At 41.5% G+C, this 21,847-nt stretch overlaps 1 protein-coding gene across 1 annotated transcript; it reads left to right on the forward strand.

Annotated features, from left to right (window-relative positions):
* Window positions 1-3,875: 3,875 nt before the first annotated feature.
* Lgsn (lengsin, lens protein with glutamine synthetase domain) lies at window positions 3,876-21,178 on the forward strand (the record flags this gene model as incomplete). The annotated part of the gene is made up of 4 exons (XM_012947617.2): window positions 3,876-4,011; window positions 4,711-4,878; window positions 13,477-13,643; window positions 19,949-21,178. Coding segments are annotated over 4 exons (1,701 nt in total), but the record flags the coding sequence as incomplete, so codon positions are not given.
* Between the last annotated feature and the right edge of the window lie 669 nt (window positions 21,179-21,847).

A 21,847-nucleotide genomic window follows, 5' to 3' on the forward strand; every position in this document is an offset into this window, starting at 1 on the left:
TAATGGGATCTTACCATCTAGTTTTGGTGGCAGTCAAGTGACTCGGCAACAGCCTGTGTTATTTGGGAGTGGGTGGGTAAATTGCCCTTTTTTAAAAAATTTTTATTTATTTATTTGAGAGAGACAGACACAGAGAGAAAGACAGATAGAGGGAGAGAGAGAGAATGGGCGCGCCAGAGCTTCCAGCCTCTGCAAACGAGCTCCAGATGCTTGCGCCCCCTTGTGCATCTGGCTAACGTGGGACCTGGGGAACCGAGCCTCGAACCAGGGTCCTTAGGCTTCACAGGCAAACGCTTAACTGCTAAGCCATCTCTCCAGCCCAGCCCTTGTTTTTGACATAAAACTTTTCTCTTTTGGTCAGTTTATGCAAGAACAGATGAGTGTTTTGATATAAACAGTCTTTGAGACTGAGCTACTGACTTAAGAATGTTCTTTTTTTTTTTTTTTTTTTTTTTTTTTCCGAGGTAGTGTCTCACTCTAGCCCAGGCTAATGTGGAATTCACTAAGGAATCTCAGGGTGGCCTCAAACTCATGGCAATCCTCTACCTCTTCTGAGTGCTGGGATTAAAGGCGTGCACCACCATGCCCAGCAAGAATGTTCACTTTTTAAAATTTATTTATTTATTTATTTGAGAGAGCTAGAAAGAAAGAGAGAGAATGGGGACGCCAGGGCTTCCAGCAACTACAAATGAATTCCAGACACATGTGCCACCTTGCACATTTGGCTTACGTGGGTCCTGGGGAATTGAACCGAGGTCCTTTGGCTTTGCAGGCAAATGCCTTAACCACTAGCCATCTCTCCAGCTCCAAGAATGTTCAATTAAATAATCTATTTATTTGCACATATGCATGTGTGTGTGTGGAGGGGGTGGCAGCGTCTCTTGTATCTGCAAATGAATGTCCACTGGCTTTATGTGGGTGCTGGGGACCTGAATCTAGTCCAGGAGATTTTTCAAGAGAGCACCTTTAATTTGAGAGCCATCTCCCCACCCCCATGGACCTCTGGCTTTTAGGAAGCAGAATGGCATTTGGAAAATCAGAAGGCCTTTATGGAAACTGCATTTTTCATACACTACTGTGGCCTCAAGCAAGTAACACTCAGTTTCACTTTTCTTATTTGTAGAATAGACATTCTGTTTCTTTGAGGGGTTGGCAAAAAATGTGCTTGACCTTCTGCTTAATTTAGGGCTTGTGATATAGTTGTCCACTTTGAAGCTGGAGGTATCTTAAGGTTCATCTCATGTAATTCCTTCATCCTATGCATGAGGTGGCTCCTGAAGGGGGTCAAACTGTGACAAATATACCAGTTTACTCTGATTACACTGACATTTATATATTTTTTCAAAACAATTTGTTCAAAGGTCAGGGATATGCTTATATAAAAACATTAAAAAATAAAAACTAATCTGGGCACGCTAAGGTGGCACACACCTTTAATCCCAGAACTTGGGAGGCAAAAGTAGGAGGATCACTGTGAATTTGAGGCAACTCTGAGGTCTACATAGTGAATTTCAGGTCAACCTGGGCTAGACTGAGACAACAAAAATACCTACATGATATATATTTCTGCCAATACAATTTTAGAAATGGAACATATGTACAATATGATTCACTGTCAGATCCAATCAGAAGTAAATTGGGAAAATTAATGTAAATATTTGAATAAAATCATACACTACTAGGAAAAATAAATTAGCTTATTATGAAAGTTCCATATAATCAAATATAAGATTATCTGGAGTAAAAAGACTGCAATCCTCCAATAAGTTCAATAAGTTACATATTACAAAAGACTTTATTGGTGAATTCCATTATTTTATTTGATAACTCAAAAGTAATACAATAAAAAGATTGATTTCGAGCTGGGCGTGGTGACACATGCCTTTAATCCCTGTACTCAGGAGGCAGAGCTAGGTGAATCACCGTAAGTTCAAGGCCACCCTAAGACTACATATTGAGTTCCAGGTCAGCCTGGACTAGAGTGAGACCCTACCTCGAAAAACCAAAAAAAAAAAAAAAAAAAAAAGATTGATTTTATGCATGAGCTGTATCTTTGGTAACTATAATCATAATGTCTCAGTCTCTCCCTTCTGGTCTTTCAAGACTTAGTTGGTTTTGCTCCCTGGACAGGCAGTTGTATGACTTTTCCAGACGTAGAGCCTCCCCAGTCCTGCTCTTCAAAGACATTTAGCAGAGATTTTCACCCTGATGCTGTCACTTTCCCCTCCCCTCAAACCACAATATGGAGTTTGCAAACAAGACCTTAAAAACACAAACATCAGCCTAATGTTTCCCTCAGTGACAGCTTTTGTGTCCCCTGACTGCAGGAGTGATTTTACAGTTAGTGATGAGCTTCCCACTGTCAACCTTCAGCTCCCTACCTCTCTGCTTGAAGCATCTCGTCAAGGAATATAAGCAGATTGTGAAAGTTAGGATATGTTGTTTTAAATGCATTGTAAATTTTCCCAAGCCCTAAAACAATTTAGGACTTTTATTAACATCCAGTCACAGGACCAGAGGGAAGAAGGACCAGAGGAGTAACAGGAGGGATATGATACATGTTATATGCATGTATGGAAATGTCACAATGGAACCTGGTGTTCACATATACTAATAATAAAATTTCAGAAGAAAGCTGTCACAAAATGTACATAGTTTTCAGGTTTTTAAAACTTTTTTTAAAAAATTATTAATTTCTTAATAAGAAGGTTGCACACATAGAACCCCCTCTCCTGCCCCAATTCTGCTGAGGGTTTTCAGTGGGGTTACTGGTATTCATGGTGAGGACCAGGAGGCCTCGGTTGCTCTCTGTGGGGCATGAGAGACACAGTGCCTCAGGCTATTTCCATCCACCCTGAGGCTCTTACAATCTTTTTGCCCCCTCTGAGCCTTGGTGAGCAAGATAGGGATCTAATTTAGTGTTGCTTTTTCTGTAGACTCTGGAACTGTTTTGATGAGGTTTGAGTGACCACAGTGTCTGTCACCATTTCCCTGAAACTGGTTTTCAGGTTAGCTATGAGAGCAGTGTTCATGTCACCATTTCCCCTGTAATGACTTCAGGGCCTAGGGAGATGAGGTGGAGGTGACCCATCTCCTGGTAGACAGTTGGCTGTTCTTGATGTATTGATATATCCTTGTTCTGCCCCATCTTCTCCTCCATCTGTAAGATAGAACAGATTCTCCAACAAAAAAGTGAGAACAGTCTGGATAAAAGTCATTAAGTCTAGTTATTAGAGAGATTTATTGATGTGTGTATTTACTCTTCTTAGACAGCAGTGGAGGTTCTCCCTGGAATCTATTGGTTTCCTGTTCTAGGGAACCTGGATTGGTTCCCAGAGGCAGCTATGAGTTCTCCCCCACTGAGCCAGTCTCATGTCCAATCCATGAGCAGTTGGTTACCTGCATCGGCTGTGTACAGAATAGGCATTTTTTTGAAGTAAAGTAAGTCTTGATGCCAGAAAGATAAAAAAGGGCAAGTGAAAAGAGAGAAGACAACCCAATTTTTTCAGATGTTTATTATGGTCAGTAACATTAGAGAACCCAGACAACAGAGACATCATAAAAAAGTTTTTCAATGAAACAAATTATAAAATCATTCAGAGGTGAGCAATTTAAAATCTTATAAAGTACTTATAAAGACATGTTGAGCAGTTAGATAAATTATTCAATGGTATTTTCTAAACACATACAAAAAGGAGATGGAGAAAATCCAGCCTGTTAAGAGCCATTCAAATGGACAAGGGAATGACAAAATATACTACCCTAAGGAGTGTCCCATGTTCACTTTAAAATGTAGCTATCTAACTGTCATGTACATCTGACATCCAAATTTAGTTGTTTGCATGGGATGTTACTTGAGTCATTGTTGTTAATTATTACAGGACACGGCAAAGGATGAAGGCGAGACTGAAGGAAGCAGGATGAATAAATCAAGAAGGACCAGAAAGAAAGCCACCAAAGCACACCCCAGCTTAAATGATGTGGGAGAAATGAATAGATCTGATTCAAAAGGTGTGTGACTCTACAATCTTTCAAAATTGGTGAGGACAATAACTATTTCTATCATGTGTTCTTTTTCATAAAGCATTTTATTTTCTTTGAAAGAAGAAAAATGACAATGAAATAAAATGTATTGTTTCATGGGTGGAGAATATAAGCTTGAAATTTAAGTATATAAAATAACCAACCAAAATCTGTAGACTTTAAAGGTAATGAGATGTAGGATGATCGTATGTGTGGGGCAGAGGCATAACAGTGAAAAGAGAAGTGCTCATATTTCTGCACTGAAGGTGAATGCAGAGATGTTACTGAGGATTTGGGAGGCCACAAGACAGATATAGAACAGGTTTTTACCCACATGTTGAAACTCTAAGACTTAAAGATGTAAAATAGTGCTGGAAGTCAGGGTCAGTTTGGACAATAACAGTTCTAGAAGGGGTGATGTGCCAAGAAAGAAGCAGTAGGAATTGCCAGTACATGGTAACAACAACAAAACAAAACAAAACAAAACAGACTTTTAATAGATTTTATTACTGTTTTAAAATTCTCTATAGACTATACTTCTTTATGGCCTGCAATTAGGGCATGCAAACACATTGTCTCTCACGCAGTATGTTGCTGCCTAGGAGCACAATATGTTCTCAAGTGTATTATATTAAAATACAGTTGAAACATGCTGAAGTATTTTGCTATGTTTCCTTATTACCACAGAGAGGATCAATAACCAAATGGTGCACCCTGAACTGGCAGATCTGAGCCAATGTGGCTCAGCTGGGCCTCATGTGTTCCGCAACGACCAGGACTCCGAGGGTCAGACAACAGTGATAAGACCACCAACTCCTAAAACGTCAACCGGTGCTGAATTCAACCCAAACTCTGGTAAGGATTGACCTGCCTGGAAAGATTCTGGAAGAAATGGATGTATGGCTCTAATCATTGATTCTAAGTTTGTATTTGGATTCAAAAGGATGTGATATTGCATGAGGACTGCTAGCCTGAAAGTCAGAACAAAAAAGAATGTACATCTAATCACTTATGAAGTACTTTTCAGTTTTTTTTTTTCATTTTTTCTTTGTTTGGTTTTCTAAGGTAGGGTTTTGCTCTAGCCCAGGCTGACCTGGAATTCACTATGTAGTATCAGGGTGGCCTCGAACTCATGGTGATACTACTTCTGCCTCCAGAGTGTTGAGATTAAAGGTGTGTGCCACGACCCTTGGCTCTTTTCAGTTTTCTTTACGTTTAAAGCTGTTGACCTGGAGAGCTGAGGGGTGCAATTATTTATGAAAGTAAAATTCTGTTACTCTGGGTCTCTGGGTTGGTGATATAACTATTTTGGTATGAGTGCATTGGTTAAAACCCTCTTAGATACAAGTAACAGAAAACAGATCAAAAGAGATGTTTATTCTATGAAGGAATCTACCAAGAAAAAGTGAATGCCTAAGATTTGGAAACGTGAGAATATAGCAGGTTGTGAATGAGAGGACCAGGTTATACCAGTTACAAGTGTTTTGAGCTACCCACTGTTAATTTGGAGTCCCCCAAGCTTACTTGCTAGAAGGACTCACAGAAAGCTATTATACTCAAGGTCACAGTTTATTAGAATAAGAAATAGATTAAAATCATCCATGGGGGCTGGAGAGATGGCTTAGTGGTTAAGCGCTTGCCTGTGAAGCCTAAGGACCCCGGTTCGAGGCTCGGTTCCCCAGGTCCCACGTTAGCCAGATGCACAAGGGGGCGCACGCGTCTGGAGTTCGTTTGCAGAGGCTGGAAGCCCTGGCGTGCCCATTCTCTCTCTCTCCCTCCATCTGTCTTTCTCTCTATGTCTGTCGCTCTCAAATAAATAAAAATTAAAAAAAAAATCATCCATGGGACCAAGCCCAGGAAACTGCTACACATGGGTGTCATGTCGACTTGTTCCCTGTCCCTGCAATCACAGCCAGTACCACTCACTTGCAGTTTCCACTAGGGAAGCTCACTTCAGTCTTGGCATCTGGGGTCTTTACTGGGATACCGCCCTTCACTGACCATGTGGCAAGACTCAGTCCCAGCCTTTCTGGGGGTAAAGCTGTACAGTGTGGCTCAAGGTCTCTACCATAGATGACACCATTTGATTTCTCAGCATGGCCCAGAACCTCCAGGCAAACACCAACTATGTTGAAAGGTAGACCATTCTAAGGATTTGTAATGGCATTTTGGGGGACCTGGGTAAAGGCATGCCTCTCTTTTGGATGATGATATTGTGATGATGTGATGACCTTATTGCACACAGGACCTAAGGAAAAATTGGTGCCTTTAAAGTGAGTACTGTGTGGCTCCGTATGTACCTATTGTTACCATAACAACTTGTCACAAATGTCACACCTCATAGTTTCTGACCTCAGAAGTGTTGTTGGCTCAGTGGGTTTCTCTGCTGTAGGCTTTGCGTCTGAAATCAAGGAGTGACCTCTCCAGCTCTCAAGACGGGGGATAGTTCACCTCCCCCACCTTCAAGTTCATTCATTAGATGGGGAGAATCCAGCTCCAGTAGGGCTGTGGCTCCTGCTTCCTTGTGGGCTGTCAATTGGGGAGGACCATGCCTTCAAGAAGCATTTTCCTAGTTCTATGTCTGAGTGACAACAAGATTCCAAATGCTTCTTATATTTGGAATCTGTCTGAATTTTCCTTATTCTACACCTCTAATCTTGTTCCAAATGGAGAAAGTTCTCTGCTTTTAAGGTTTTGCCTTGATAATAATGCAAGATAATTTTCCGTTGTAAGGTTTATAACCTTAATTATACCTGAAAGTCTCATTTCAATATTCTAATTCCCAGGGGTTAGGACATGATGGTCATCTGAGGGGGGGCACATTCTTCATGAGCTTTCTGTGTCAACCATGACGAGGGGAATAGGCAGTTACTGATTCAGCTTGATTACTTTGGAGGCTCCCGTGTTAGTCTGGGCTAGGTTAGGTTCTTTATAGGTCCCAACAACCGCCCCCCGCCAGTATATCATTTCAAAAATAAATATAAAAATCACCCCCCCCCACATAAGAAGGGTGGTTGAGGATATAGCTTAATTATTAAAGTGTTGCCTTGCAATCATGAGGACCTGAATTTGATCACTAGCATCCAACAGGATCTCAGATTTTGTGTGTGTGTGTGTGTGTGTGTGTGTGTGTGTGTGTGTGTACCAAGGCACATGTACCGAGGTCAGAGGAGAACTTTCAGGTTGGTCCTCACCTGTATTTAGAGGTTAGAGGAGAAGTTTTGGGTTGGTCCTCACCTGTGGGTAAAGATCAGAGAACTTTCGGGTTTGTCCTCTCCTGTGGGTAGAGGTCAGAGGAGAACTTTCAGGTTGGTCCTCACTTGTCCACATCATCTGGAGCAGGGTTTGTCATTCTGCTCTTCTTTACTGGGCTTGCCACAGGCTTCTGGAACATTCTCCCATCTCTACCTCCCTACTACACATAAGTATGAGCATGCTGGGATTATGGAAGCCTGCTGGCCTTGAGCTTTTTATATGGAGTCTGTCTGGGGACAGAAATCAGGCACTCCAGTATGAGAGGTAAGCACTATCCACTGAACCATCTCTCTAGCCAAAATGTAAAAAATGTTGACAAGTACTTCCTCCTTTGAGATAACTACTTTGAGTTTTTTTTTTTTTTTGGTTTATCCTTATTTATTTATAAATTTATTAGAAACAGAGAGAGGGGAAGGGGTAGGGGAAAGAGAGAGTGAGAATGGGCATGCCAGGGCCTCTAGCCACTGCAAACAAACTCCAGATGCATGTGCCACCTTGTGCATCTGGCTTGCATGGGACCTAGAGAATTGAACCTGGGCCCTTGGGCTTCACAGGCATGTGCCTTAACTGTTAAGCCACCTCTCCAGCCCTACTTTGAGGGTTTTCTAAAAAATAATGCATATTTTCACAGATAAATCCTTATTCCACACGTTTGTTTGTTTATTTATGCCTATTTATTATTCACTTTTCCCAGGCTTTGTATCTGGTTATTGTATCACCTGGACTTTCCAATACTGTTGCCGCTGGCATGATGAGGTTGGGATGCAGGTGGGGCCTCACTATCAAAGTGTTCTCACTGGAGTCACAAATGCAGCCCACTGGGCCCTAGAGAGGGGAAGAAGAATCTCAGATGTTCAAGAAGCTGAATATATTACAGAGTGCGTTTTCAAACACACTTGCTCCCCATGTTTGAATTTGGTCTATGGGGACACTTGACCTCTTATCCAATATACCTTTGTAAGTGACCATGGCTTTCTGTGTGACTAACATACATTCTCATTGTCACCGAACACAGGTAATAATTCTCCAGGTCCTTCTAGTTGATAGAAAACTTTGAGGTTGTATTTCTTTAATGTTTTCTTTCCCCCTCTCAAAAAGAAATCAAAACCAAACCAAAACAAAACAAAAACTGCAGTAATAAACACACATTGATTTAAATTATTAGTCCTCTGAGGTGATAGGATGGAGAATACCTCCCAGGCATCACACTGTAAGAAAAACAAATGAGCCCCTAAACTGGCAATTATCTCCCTAGTATTCATCATGTGTGGCAGGGAAAGGCTGACGAAAGGTTTAATTGTAAGTAACAAGTATGATGTATTTGAAGAAAAAAAATTCAGACAACGATACAGCGAGGTTAGTTGATGCCTTGAAAATGAAATTAGATTGGATAGTGTTCTCATATTTGTCAAAGAAGTGACCATTTAAATGAAATATTATAATATATGATGCCAATTTTTAGTTATTAATTAGACAAGGGCAAATCATATAGGATGCATGATTTATTTATTTGTTCATTCAGTCACCCATATACTTATTTATTAAAGGAATCTGTATTAATACCTATCATGGCTAGGCCCAGCTATAGATACTGAGGCTGAGAAAGCAGGCAAAACCAAACCCCTATATAGTCAGTTTTCCACAGAGGAATAGAATTCATATTTGTGTGTGTGTGTGTGTGTGTGTGCGCGTGTGTGTCAGAAGACGGTTGTTTAGATTGACTTATACCATATGGACTAGGTAGCCTTGCAATGCCCACCTGGAGGCTGGGGAGCCTGAAAACCCACTATTTTCTCAGTTCTCCAGGCTGATGGCTCAACAGTCCCAGTCCCCTGGGGATTCCTGAAGAACTGGTCTGCCATCCACACTGGCAGGCTGGGTTCTAATGGCAGGGAGGATGGCAAGGGACCATGGCAAAAACACATTCACCATCAAGAAGTGAAGTCAGGCAAACAAGCAACATACCTTTTCTCAGACCTCTTTGTATCTGCCTCACCACAGGAAGCGCTGCTTCCTATGAGGGAGGGAAGTCCTGGAAATACCTCACAGACGCGCCCTAGGTATGTCTCGTAGTTGATTCCTGATCCAACCCAGTTGACAGTCAACCTTCCTCACGGTGCTGATGTGCAAGAGGAGGATGGAACACGTGAACATGTGGTTCTGTTATATGGGTAGCAGATGGCAGGGAGGACTCTGAATAAAATGGAAACAAGGCAATGTGGTTGGTTATTAAGCTATATCGTGACTCTACAAAGTGCTTATGTGAAATTTCAAACCCTTAGTACTTCAATGTGACTGAATTTGGGGATAAAACCTTTAAAAAAGTCATTAAGGTAGAATGAAGGCAGTAGCATGGGCCATTTCCTATGTAACTTGTGTTAAGTGTTAAGTAAGACAGGGGGTGTGGGGAAAGAAGGACTCTCATCCAGGGCTGTTAGGAGAGAAAACGTCTACAGTCACTATTGAAATTAGCAATTCTACAAGAAAAATGAAAACATGTCCATACAGAAATTTGTACAAAAAACATAGTAGCATTATTAATAATATCAAAGATTTGCCAGGCGTGGTGGTGCACACCGTTAATCCCAGCGCTTGGGAGGCAGAGGTAGGAGGATCGCCATGAGTTTGAGGCTGCCCTGAGACTACATAGTGAATTCCAGGTCAGCCTGCGCCAAAGTGTGACCCTACTTCGAAAACCAAAACAAAACCAAACAAAAAGATGGTGAAGATGACTTAATACCACCAATTTATGAATGTATAATCAAATTTTAACATATAAATACAGTACGATATCTTGTAATAAAAAGGATTAAGGTTAAAAAAGGAAAATGTTAAGACAGAGACTCTCTCCCAGGGAAGACAATGAGGAGATACTGGAAGAAAGATCAGTAACTGTATATGAGGTAGAGTCCTCAGAAGAAACGTCTTTGAAGGTAGACTCTCTTCCGGAAGTGAGAGGAAGTAAATTTCCTTGCAGTACAAATGTAGAGCTTCACGTTGGCCAGGAGGTGGCGCTGTTGAGCTAGTCAGGTTGCACCTCTTCCTGGTGCTTTGTTGCTGTGGTTTCTTCAGCGCCTAGTCTTGTGGAATTATCCCACGTTTGCATTCTCTGGCTTGTTGATTGCTTATAGTTTCCCCAATCAGTACTTTATGTTTTGAAGTCATGGCTTACAAAAATGCTTGTTTATTTATTTACAAGCAGAGACAGAAGAGAGACACACAGAAGGAATGAGCTCACCAGGGTCTCCAGCCACTGTGAATGAACTCCAGATGCATGTGACACTGTGCATCTGGCTTTACGTGGATATGTAGAAATCGAAAGTAGGTCATGAGGCTTTGCAGGCAAGCGCCTTAACTGCTGAGCCATCTCTCCAGCCCCAAGTCATGGCTTTTTCTGACAACTGTTTATATATGAAACCAATATGTAGCGGTGGAAAAAGTATATCTTGAGTGGATGAATATGAATCTTTTTCTTATTCAAAAATAACACCGGTGAGGGTACTAGAGGTGGAGTGGATGAATTATAACAAAAGTTTAATGATGCGGTTATACATATAAATACCATAGTGAAACTCATTTAATTTACAAAGGAAGACAAATACCAAGAAAATAATGTATATTTATTGTGGAAAATTTAGGAGAGGTAGGGTCTCACTCTAGCCCAGGCTGACTTGGAAGAAACTCTGTAGGTCCAGGCAGGCCTCAAACTCATGATGATCCTCCTACCTCAGCCTCCTAAATTCTGGGATTAAAGGTGTACATCACCATGCCCAGATATTTGTTATTTATACATAGTAGGTTATTATGTTTATAGTACCGATTATTTGAAAATGTCCATGCTTTAAAATTTTATTTTGTTTAAATAGCTTTATTTCAACTTGGGCTGAAGACCCATTATATCCGAGGAAGTTGGGAACACTGAAGCTGCTAATTTAGCATGCAATGGTGTTGTAATTGCCACAGCTTAAATGTTTGTGCTAAGTGGAAGGTAGTTATAAAGTCTCGGGAGTCTCAGACTAGCTAAACATATCAGTGACAGGACTTTATCTCTAAGTTATTTGCAAAGGTGAAGCCAGTAATTTATTTTCCTCATGCTTCCTGTATTTAAAATCTTTTCAATCTATGTTTTTCAACTGCCAATCTTCATGCCTGTTTTAATGTCTACTTAGGTCTGAAAACAGATACTCGGTTATTACTTTGAAATTATAGCTGCGCATCAGCGTTGTGACTGATTGATGGGTGTTCAGATGCAGGCACCATCATGATGCCACTCACTAGACTTAGAGTAATTGGACTCACTGTTTGTGTTTAAGTAGCATTTACGTGCTGCTTACTGACTTCCAGCTACTGTTAAATACCTTGTTTAGTCCTCATAACAAGCCCATGAAGTATGTCATATTTTATCAGTGGTGAGGAAGTTGCCAGGAAAAGATGGGATGCGAAAGAAAGATCACTCTGTGCTTTCTGTGAAAGCTCTGCCCCTGATGCCGACAATGCTGACTATGTGCCGGGCTCCTCCACGTGCCTTAGATCATTCGTTCAGTTTGTGCTAGCAGGTGGCTCCCCAGCAGGTAGGTAAACTGGGGCTACTTTCCACCTTGGCATTCATAGTGTGACTTGTGCTTGGACCCAGCTAATGAGTTAGTTAGATTAGCCTTATCGTTGATGTCTTTTCTAGCTCTAAAGTTCTGGAAATTTCATATTATCTTAAAAGTCTAGTCAAGGGCTTTTTAAAAAATCTTTAAAAAATTATTTGTTTATTCGTATTTATTTATTTGAGAGCGACAGACAAAGAGAAAGAGGTAGATAGATAGATAGAGAGAATGGGCGCGCCAGGGCTTCCAGCCTCTGCAAACGAACTCCAGATGCGTGCACCCCCTTGTGCATCTGGCTAACGTGGGTTCTGGGGAATCGAGCCTCGAACCGGGGTCCTTAGGCTTAAAGGCAAGCACTTAACCCCTAAGCCATCTCTTCAGCCCAAAGACATGTTATATTTCCAATTTTAAAAAATTCACCAGTCCGGATTAATGATACCTTTGCTTACTTAAATAATTTTAAAATTTCTTAGAGATTTAGGCTTCTTAACTCAGATGCCATTACAAAGATATAAATCCCAGGAAAAAAAAAAGAAAGAAAAGAAAATGAATAAGAAAAGAAACTATCTCAAGGAAACAGAAAACAAGTGAAAGTAAATTTGTGCCTTCAGATACACATAAACTTTCAAGTTATATATTACCAGTTATTTCAAGAAGCCCCAAAGTTGGAGGATCACTTGGACTCCCTGGTTAGTCAGTCAAACGGAAAAGTGGGAATCCCCAGCTCAGCGAGAGGCTGTATCTGAGGAAGTGAGTGATAGAGGACCCTGGTGCTTTCCTCTGGCCTCCCCATTCATGCACATGGGGTATGAACATCTGCACACACGTGTGCATGCACCACATGTACACACATATGCCACATCACACACACACACACACACACACACACACACACACACACACACACACACAAAGAAACAAGAAAAAGAAATAAGAAAGAAAAATTTTCAATGGCACTCGCAGTAAGTAGACTTTGTCTCCAAAGCTGTCTGGTTATTAAAAGGGATTTCCATCAAGTACTACATATGATATTGTCATGCCCTTAGGCAAACATATTAATTTAACTGGCGTTAGCTGATAAACAATTTCTTGGGTGTGCTGAGACACAGTCCGTAGGAGCACGGTCAAGGAGGGTGAGAGCTCTGGTTCTAATGTCCCCCAGAGGCCCATGTCCCCAGCTGGCGGTGCTCTTTGGAAGGGCTGTGGAATCTTTAGGAGGTTGATCCATGCTCGAGGAGGTGGGTCGGTGGGAGAGGACCTGGAGGGGTTATAGCCCCACCCCACTTCCTCTTTATTCTCTGCTTTCTGGCTTTGGAAATGTTGTAACCTGGTGGCTTCCCACTGATGCCAGCTTGCCTTCCCTGTCATGTGGGGATGTGACCGTCAGCCACAGTTAGCCCTTCCTTCCTCAAGCTGCTTCTTGTGAGGTGTTTGTTCCCAGCAGTGACTCAAGTCACTAACACCGAGAGGTGAGATTCCCTGGGCATGATTACGACCCACACGATGGAGGATCTATGATGCTTTGGTTGGTAGGTCGCTGTGTCTCTTTTTGCTTCTTGACTCATTCTGTTCTACTGACTTCAAACCTTTGTTTATTTTGTAGATCGTGTCAGGGACAACACTCAGATCTTGACCCCACCTCAACTTTCTTCTAGAATGAAGCACATTAAGCAAGAGATGGCCAAAAATCACCTCCAGTTTGTACAATTCGAAGCAACAGACCTTCATGGTGTGTCCAGATCTAAGAGTATCCCTGCACAACTTTTTCAAGTGAGTTTTATAAACAATTATGATGGAAAGTAATTTCATGACTATCAGCAAGCAAACGCTCCTTTAGCACTCATCTTCATTTTCTTGTAGTTGTAATGATTTTCTTGTAAATTCAAGCTGAAAAGTAATAATTAGTTATTTTCCTCACTCTCCCCATACATAGCAATGCTCCCCAAGGAGATGAGCATACACTTTCACCACTCAAATATCCATTCCTTTACCCACTAGTAATACAAAACTAATTAAGGCTGGTTACTTTAGTCCTTCTGCTTTTAATAAGTTCTCTCTACAGAATCATCTTTTATTTTCTTACTGCAATTATGAAGATTGTGTTTTATTTGACATGAGAAAATTGGAACAGAAGACCCAAGAGCAAATATGAAAGGAAAAATAATTCAGTAGAAATAATTTGCTAGATAAAAGAGCACATTCCTTTCAGCTGTACTTCTGATAAGGAAATATTCCATTGTTATCAGGTGACTTCGTGAATATTGAGTTCTTTAAAATAGTGGTATTAAGTAACATTGTAGTTTGGGATATATTTTGAGTCTCAGGTTATGTAGTTTATATCATGTGTTTATTTTAATGACTAATTTGTTGTGATTTTTTTAAATTTTTATTAACATTTTCCATGATTATAAAAAAAAATCCCATGGTAATTCCCTCCCTCCCCACCCCCACACTTTCCCCTTAGAAATTACATTCTCCATCATATTACCTCCCCATTACAATCATTGTAATTACATATATACAGTATCAACCTATTAAGTACCCTCCTCCCTTCCTTTCCTCTTCCCTTTATGTCTCCTTTTTAACTTACTGGCCTCTGCTACCAAGTTGTTGTGATTTTTAAATGTGTTTCTTAAGAAGGTCTACCAGTAAGTACTAGTTAAGAAAATATAAAAGTCAAGCATCATGGAAGTTTAATTTTATTTATTATACTCATGAGAGAGTGAGAGAAAGAAAGAGGCAGATGGCGAGAGAAAGAAAATGAGAAAGAGGGAGAGAGAGAGAGAGAGAGAGAGGGAGGGAGGGAGGCTGGGCACACCAGGCCCTCCAGCCAATGCACGTGAACTCCAGACACATGTACCACCTTGTGCATCTTTATTTGGCTACTGGGGAGTCAAACTCAGAACCTTAGCCTTTGCAGGCAACTGCCTTAACTGCTGAGCCATCTCTCTAGCCAAACTTATTATTATTATAATTCTAATGAAGGATATTGTTACATAGCCCAGGCTGTCTTGGGATTCATAGTTTTCCTGCTTCAGCCTTCCAGATAGCGGGGATTGCCAGTGTGGGTCACTGTGCCTGGCAACTAGCTCAAAAGTATGTCAAATTGTAACTGTTCTTATGCCTTGTGCTAGAAATGGGGCTTTATCAAAACATTTTTGGAAGGGTTCACTCCGGTTCAAAGATGTTGTTTAAAAAATTCTTCAGGGGCTGGACAGATGGTTTAGCAGTTAAGTGCTTGCCTGTGAAGCCTGAGGACCCCTGTTCGAGGCTTGATTCCCCAGGACCCAAGTTAGCTAGATGCACAAGGGGGCGCAAGTGCCTGGAGTTCGTTTGCAGTGGCTGGAAGCCCTGGCGCGCCCATTCTCTCTCTCTCTTTGCCTCTTTCTCTTTCTGTGGCTCTCAAATAAATAAAAGAAAAGAAAACAAATTTTAAAAAAAAGATTAAAAAATTCTTCAGATTTGTCTGTAGCTAGCTTGCAGATATTATTTAGTCTGTAGACACTGTTCCCTTTCCAGTTAGATAAGACCACACATTAATCCTGATAATGAAATGTTAGGTTTGCTTTGGGAAACTCCAGAGGATAACTCAACATATCTCCTTCAATCAGTAGGAAAATATAATTGGCAGTTCAGACCTTTGCTAGAGACTTCAATATAAAACTAGTTGCTATTCAGTTTTTGTCAAATTCTAATCACATAGCATTTGAAAATTAAATACTTAGACATCATTTCCATTCTTCAGTGAAGCATGGTTATAAAAATAGATCTTAATCTGCTCCTTAAATTTGCTTGAGATTGATTTATTTGACAAAAATTTCTACATTTTAAAAACTACTATTGAAAATATTTTCCATTTCTTTGTTTAATATTTCACATACAATAATCACTTTATTCCCTTGGAATTAGCTAGAAAAAATGTCTGTCATGAGAATTTTGATGTAAGACTTCCTACATCCTTTCAATTGATAGGTTTATTTCTAGGCCTCAATTCATATTCTTATATCATCATCTAGTTAGTACTATTTTGTTCCTATTTAGTAATCATAGAGTATATATGTTTTTAAACAAAAACACTTCAAATTCATTTTGAAATTTTTGAAGGTAAGAACAAGATAAGTATGTGCATCATGAATATTTATAATTTAGAATAATTTATTTTAGAAATTTATTGTAAATAAACAAAAATAGGTTCATTTGAGCATGCTAATCTAAACCATGTGTATATGCATATATGAAGTTATGTATGAGAAAGTTATTAGATGAAAATATAAAATAGTTTGAGACTGCCCATGGTTTTTTGAAAAAATAATTTAGATTTTTTTGTTTGTTTGTTTGTTTTTCAAGATAGGGTCTTGCTCTGGCTCAGGCTGATCTGGACTTCATTATGTAGTCTCAGGGTGGTCTTGAGCTCACAGCAACCACCACACTACTGCCTCCTGAGTGCAGGAATTAAAGGCATGTGCTGCCACACCACACCAAGCCTGCAGATTTTTATAAGAGTAGTTTAACTACATTATTTTTATTTGTAGAAAATAAAATAATAATTTGAAACTTTTTAAGTTAGACCATGAAGAAATAGAAAACATGATATTATAGATGTGTAGGTGAAGATTCCTCAATTGTGTACAGGACTATTGGAATGACAAGTTAACCAGCCATCTCCACTGTTACCACTGAAAGTGAGCACAAATACAGATTCAAATTGTAGGAACTCCTAGGAGTCTCATGAATGAAATACATTATCCCTCATTTTAGATGCACACACAGCTACCATACAGATTTTCACATAAGACATGAGCAAGCAGGAAACAGCATTACTTCTTTCAGTGAAAATTTGAATTGAAGTACTTCATTCTGAACAGTGTTAAGATTCTACACGTGTGTGTGTGTGTGTGTGTGTGTGTGTGTGTGCGCGCGTGCGTGCGTATGTACATGTGTATGCATGGGTATTCATAAAATTTATGTGCATGAGTTTAAAAAAGTGAGAGGTGCCCTCTACATTATTGCTGGTAAAAGCAGACAGGGAGGCTGGGTGTGTCAGTATCTACCTGTATTCCTAGTACTCTGGAGGCAGGAGCAAAAGGACTAGTTCAAGGCCATCCTCATGGTCACAGAGAAGAGCTGACCAGCAGATGTTTTATGCTAGTACCAGCCTGTCATGGTCACAATCCTCTTTGGGATCTAGGAATAATAGATACAAACCAGTCTGACATGTGGAATGCTGGGATTTGTGTGTGTGTGTGTGTGTGTGTGTGTGTGTGTGTGTGTGGTGTGCAGATGTGCCCATGCCCAGTGTGTGTGCATGGAGGCCACAGGAGAAAGTTGGGTGTCTTCTTCCATCACTCATCTGCATGTTTCCTCAAGATGGAGTCCTACTGAACCTGAAGCTGTCATTTTCAGTCAGACTGGCTATCTAGCAAACCCCAGTGCTTCTCTGGTCTCTGCCCTTCATAACATTAAGGTTATGGCTCTAAGGTTATGTGAGTGCTAGGGAGTCAAACTCAGGTCCTCATGCTCACACAGCAAGCACTCTTACCCACTGAGCCATCTCCTTACCCCTGTTAGGATGTTCTTCTTAACCTCATGGTGCTCACTGACATCCTGAAAACCACATGTTATAGTCAGGGTTCATTTTCCACCCATGTGAAGCCTTACTGGTATTCTGCTTCCCTGCTGCTTGACACATAGAAAAAGTTAAATAAATGAACAAGTCCATTTGTTCTAAGAGATTTATGGTTCAAATGTGCCTTAGCTGAACACTTGTTCCATACACATGGAAAAGGCACATAGCCTGGCATCTTGGTAACTCTGTGTCAAAATAACAACAGAGCTACAACTAAGGGTCAGTCTGCAGCCAGTCACTTCATGCTAATATGAAGGCTACATTTTAGAAACTATCACACTGGAGATGCTGGTTCACATTCACAGCTAAGGTTTCTGGGACTTCATGAGACAGTAATACTGTCATTCTTAAATGGGTTATAAATGTGAAGAAAGAGAGGAGTGAAATTGTCAGACGGCCTGGCTCCTTGGATGTCAGACAGTTGTCCTTGTGCTCCTGGTCTGACCACGCTGAGCTCTCCAGCAGAGGTGGAGGAGCTTGACTATAGAATTTCAAGAGTCAGTTAACTTTGGGAATTTCAATGGAATAAACCATAACTATAGGTGTGTGCTTTTTTTCGTGTTTATTATTTATTTATTTATTTTGGTTTTTCAAGGTAGGGTCTCACTCTGGCTCAGGCTGACCTGGAATTCACTATGTAGTCTCAGGGTGGCCTCGAACTCACGGCGATCCTCCTACCTCTGCCTCCTGAGTGCTGGGATTAAAGGCGTGCGCCACCACGCCCGGCTTTATTTATTTATTTATTTGAGAGCAAGAGAAAGAGAGAGAGAGGGAGGGGGGCAGGTAGATAGAGAATGGGCGCTCCAGGACCTCCAGCCACTGCAAATGAACTCCAGATGCATGCGCCACCTTGTGCTTCTGGCATCTGGATTACATGGGTCCTGGGGACTCAAGCCTTGAACCAGGATCCCTAGGCTTCAAGGGAGGTGTTTAAAAAGTAAATCATCTCTCCAGCCCCTGTATTTTTTTTTTTGATATTATTTTTTGGTTATTTATTCAGAAGTCAGATAATTGGATTATATCATAGATCTATTTATTACTGAACTATTTCCAAGAGCTAGATGTAAATCAGTCTAGAGTAGCAGCTAGGTTAGTGGATGACATGACAAAGAAACTGTGACATACACACAGTGGAATATTATTTGGCTATAAAGAGAATGAAATCCTATTATTTGCAATAAGAAGAGCAGAACTGGAACATACTGCATTTAGTCTGACACAGAGAGACAAATGCTGCACATTCTCTTTCATTTGTGGCTACTAAAAATGTTGATCTAAGTAGAATGGTGCTTAAGAGAGGCTGTGAGAAGTGGAGGGAGGGGATAGAAGGAGATTGGATAATGGGTATCAAAGCATCTAGTGGAATTTTAAGTCCTGGTGCTGCAGCTCAGTGGGGTGAGTCTAGCTCATGACAGGTCAAGTATTTTATGATGACTGGAAAAGATGTGCTAGGCGGCTCCAAACATGCAGTGATAAGGAGGTGGCACCATGATTTGTTCAGTGTACATGAATGGGATTATCACAATGCATCTGATAACTATGCACAGTGAAAATAATGCTAATAAAACACAATAGAACAAGGCAAAGTCAAGCTTATCTAAAACTTTAGAAACTTCCTGTAAAATAAGTAATTTATAAAGTACTTTAAAATTATTTATTTGTAAGAAGAGAAAGAAAGAAAGATAGATATACAGTTAGAGAGAGAGATAATATGGGTGCACCAGGGCCTCCAACTGTTGCCAACGAACTCCAGATGCATGTGCCAGTGTGCATCTGGCTTTATGTGGGTACTGAGGAATCAAACTGTTATTAGGCTTTGCAGGTAAGCCCTTTAACCCCTGAGCCATCTCTCCAGCCCTATAAAGTACTTTTGATTGTAACATTTTTTAAAAACTTTGAAAAAAAATTTGTTTGAGAGAGAGAAATAGAACGAGGCAGAAAGAGGGAGCGAGAGAATGGGCGCCAGGGCCTCCAGCCACTGCAAGCGAACTCCAGAGACATGCGCCCCCTTGTGTACTTGGCTTACGTGGGTCCTGGAGAGTTGATCCGGGGTCCTTTGGCTTTGCAGGCAAATGCCTTAACCGCTCTCCAGGCCCCTGACTGTAACAATTTTAACGATTTCCACAAGGCTATGCTTTTGTCCTTTGGTAAAAAGATATTTTCTTCATTATTATAGCTTTTATTTATAGATATGTAAAGCATTTATAGTTGCTGTTTTTAACATCTAAGAGCATACAGACTTTAAAGCCTTCGTAAAAATATTAAAATTTCTACACCCTTTGGGATATTATTCTGAATTTTAAAAAATTTTATCTAATGTTAATGTTAAGTTCATGTTAACCAACATATGTTAAACATATATATATTTTTTTCGTTAGCCAGGCTTCTTGACCCCTTCGTTTGATGTCAAGTTTCAAAACCTAGTTGATTTATCCAATTCTTTCTTTAGGAAAAAGTGGTCCATGGTGTGTTCATGCCCCGGGGTTACCTGGAGTTGATGCCGGCTCCTAAGGACAACGAAGTGAATCACATACGAGCCACTTGCTTTAACAGTGACATAGTCCTGATGCCCGAGTTGTCGACCTTCCGGGTCCTGCCCTGGGCACAGAGGACGGCGCGTGTGATCTGCGACACCTTCACGGTGACCGGCGAGCCCCTGCCCACCTCGCCCAGGCTCATGGCCAAGCGGCAGCTGGGCCGGCTGCAGGAGGCGGGCTTCTCGCTGCTCTCCGCCTTCATCCACGACTTCTGCATCTTTGGCGTGCCCGAGGTGATCAACGCCAAGACCCTGTCTTTCCCCGCCGCCACGTTACTGAATAACCACGACCAGCCCTTCATGCAGGAGCTGGTGGACGGCTTGTGTCACACCGGGGCCAACGTGGAGAGCTTTTCCTCCTCCACCAGGCCTGGGCAGATGGAAATCTCTTTCCTGCCTGAATTCGGCATCAGCTCAGCCGATCACGCGTTCACGCTCAGAACGGGCGTCAAAGAAGTGGCGAGGAGGTACAACTACATAGCCAGCTTTTTCATCGAGACCAGCTTCTGCAACTCGGGCATCTTGTCTCACAGTGTCTGGGATGTGGCAGGGACCAAAAACATGTTCAACAGCAACGTCGTGGTCAGCCAGGGCGGCGGCTGCAGCGCGGGAGGCGAGCGCCTGTCGGTGCCCGGGCGGCGCTGGCTGGCCGGGCTCCTGAAGCACGCGGCTGCGCTCAGCTGCCTGATGGCCCCGGCCACCAGCTGCCGCAAGCGCTACTCCAAGGACAGCAGAGACCCGAAGGACAGGGTGCCCACCACCTGGGGGTTCAACGATAACAGCTGTGCCTTTAACATCAAGTGTCACGGCGAAAGAGGCACCCAGATCGAGAACAGACTGGGCTCAGCCACAGCAAACCCCTATCTGGTGCTGGCCGCCACCGTGGCAGCGGGCTTAGATGGGCTGCAGAGCAGTGACGAGCCCTGCGCCAGTGCAGAACAAAGCTCAGATCTGTGTCCATCCAAACCTTCCGAGATCCCCTTGAAGCTGGAGGACGCCCTGGTGGCGCTGGAGGAAGACGAGTGTCTGAAGCAGGCTCTGGGAGAAACTTTCGTTCGCTATTTTGTTGCCATGAAGAAATACGAATTGGAGAACGAAGAAACAGATGCCGAGAGAAATAAATTCTTAGAGTATTTTATTTAGGAAAGAACTCTTGATGGCTTTAGAGTTGCTATGATGCCAAGTAGCTAATCCATTAGAAAGAAAGGATTGCGCTTTTGTAATTACCAACATGACCAGAAATGCTTTCGCTGTAGTTTGCCCCCAAGGAATATATGGCACATGAACTGAGGCTGCGGGGATCCTGGTAATAGATATACATAATAAATTTGCAGTGAAGTGTAACATGCAAACTTACCCATGTTATCAGTCTGTCATCATTCTTTCTGTGTTATGCTGAACTAAATAGGCATAGTCCGTGTTTGGGCCACAAATATACTCACACATTAAAGATGTAAGCTTTGAAAAGCAAAATTTAAATAACTAGGGGAAAAAAAACCAGAAATAATTTCAAGCATCCTTATAGGTTTTGCCTGCCAGGGAGACAGATGTGTTAACACAATTTACTAATGAAGACATCTTGAGAATTTGCTCTGCCAGAGTGGCTGTGATCTTTCTAAATACAGTAAGTAAGCTCTTTTCACCTTCTCTACTGGTTTTTAAAAGACTTAAGGATTTCAACACTATCATGTCCTAAAGACTTGAATCCACACGAGGTAGAATTAGGCAACACTGAGGTCAGATTTAAAAAGTGGTACAGGCCTCTCCTCAGACAGTGCCTCCTATAGACACGCACAGGTGTGTGCATGGCAG

This window comes from Jaculus jaculus, chromosome 8 (assembly GCF_020740685.1).
Source record: "Jaculus jaculus isolate mJacJac1 chromosome 8, mJacJac1.mat.Y.cur, whole genome shotgun sequence".
NCBI lineage: Eukaryota > Metazoa > Chordata > Mammalia > Rodentia > Dipodidae > Jaculus > Jaculus jaculus.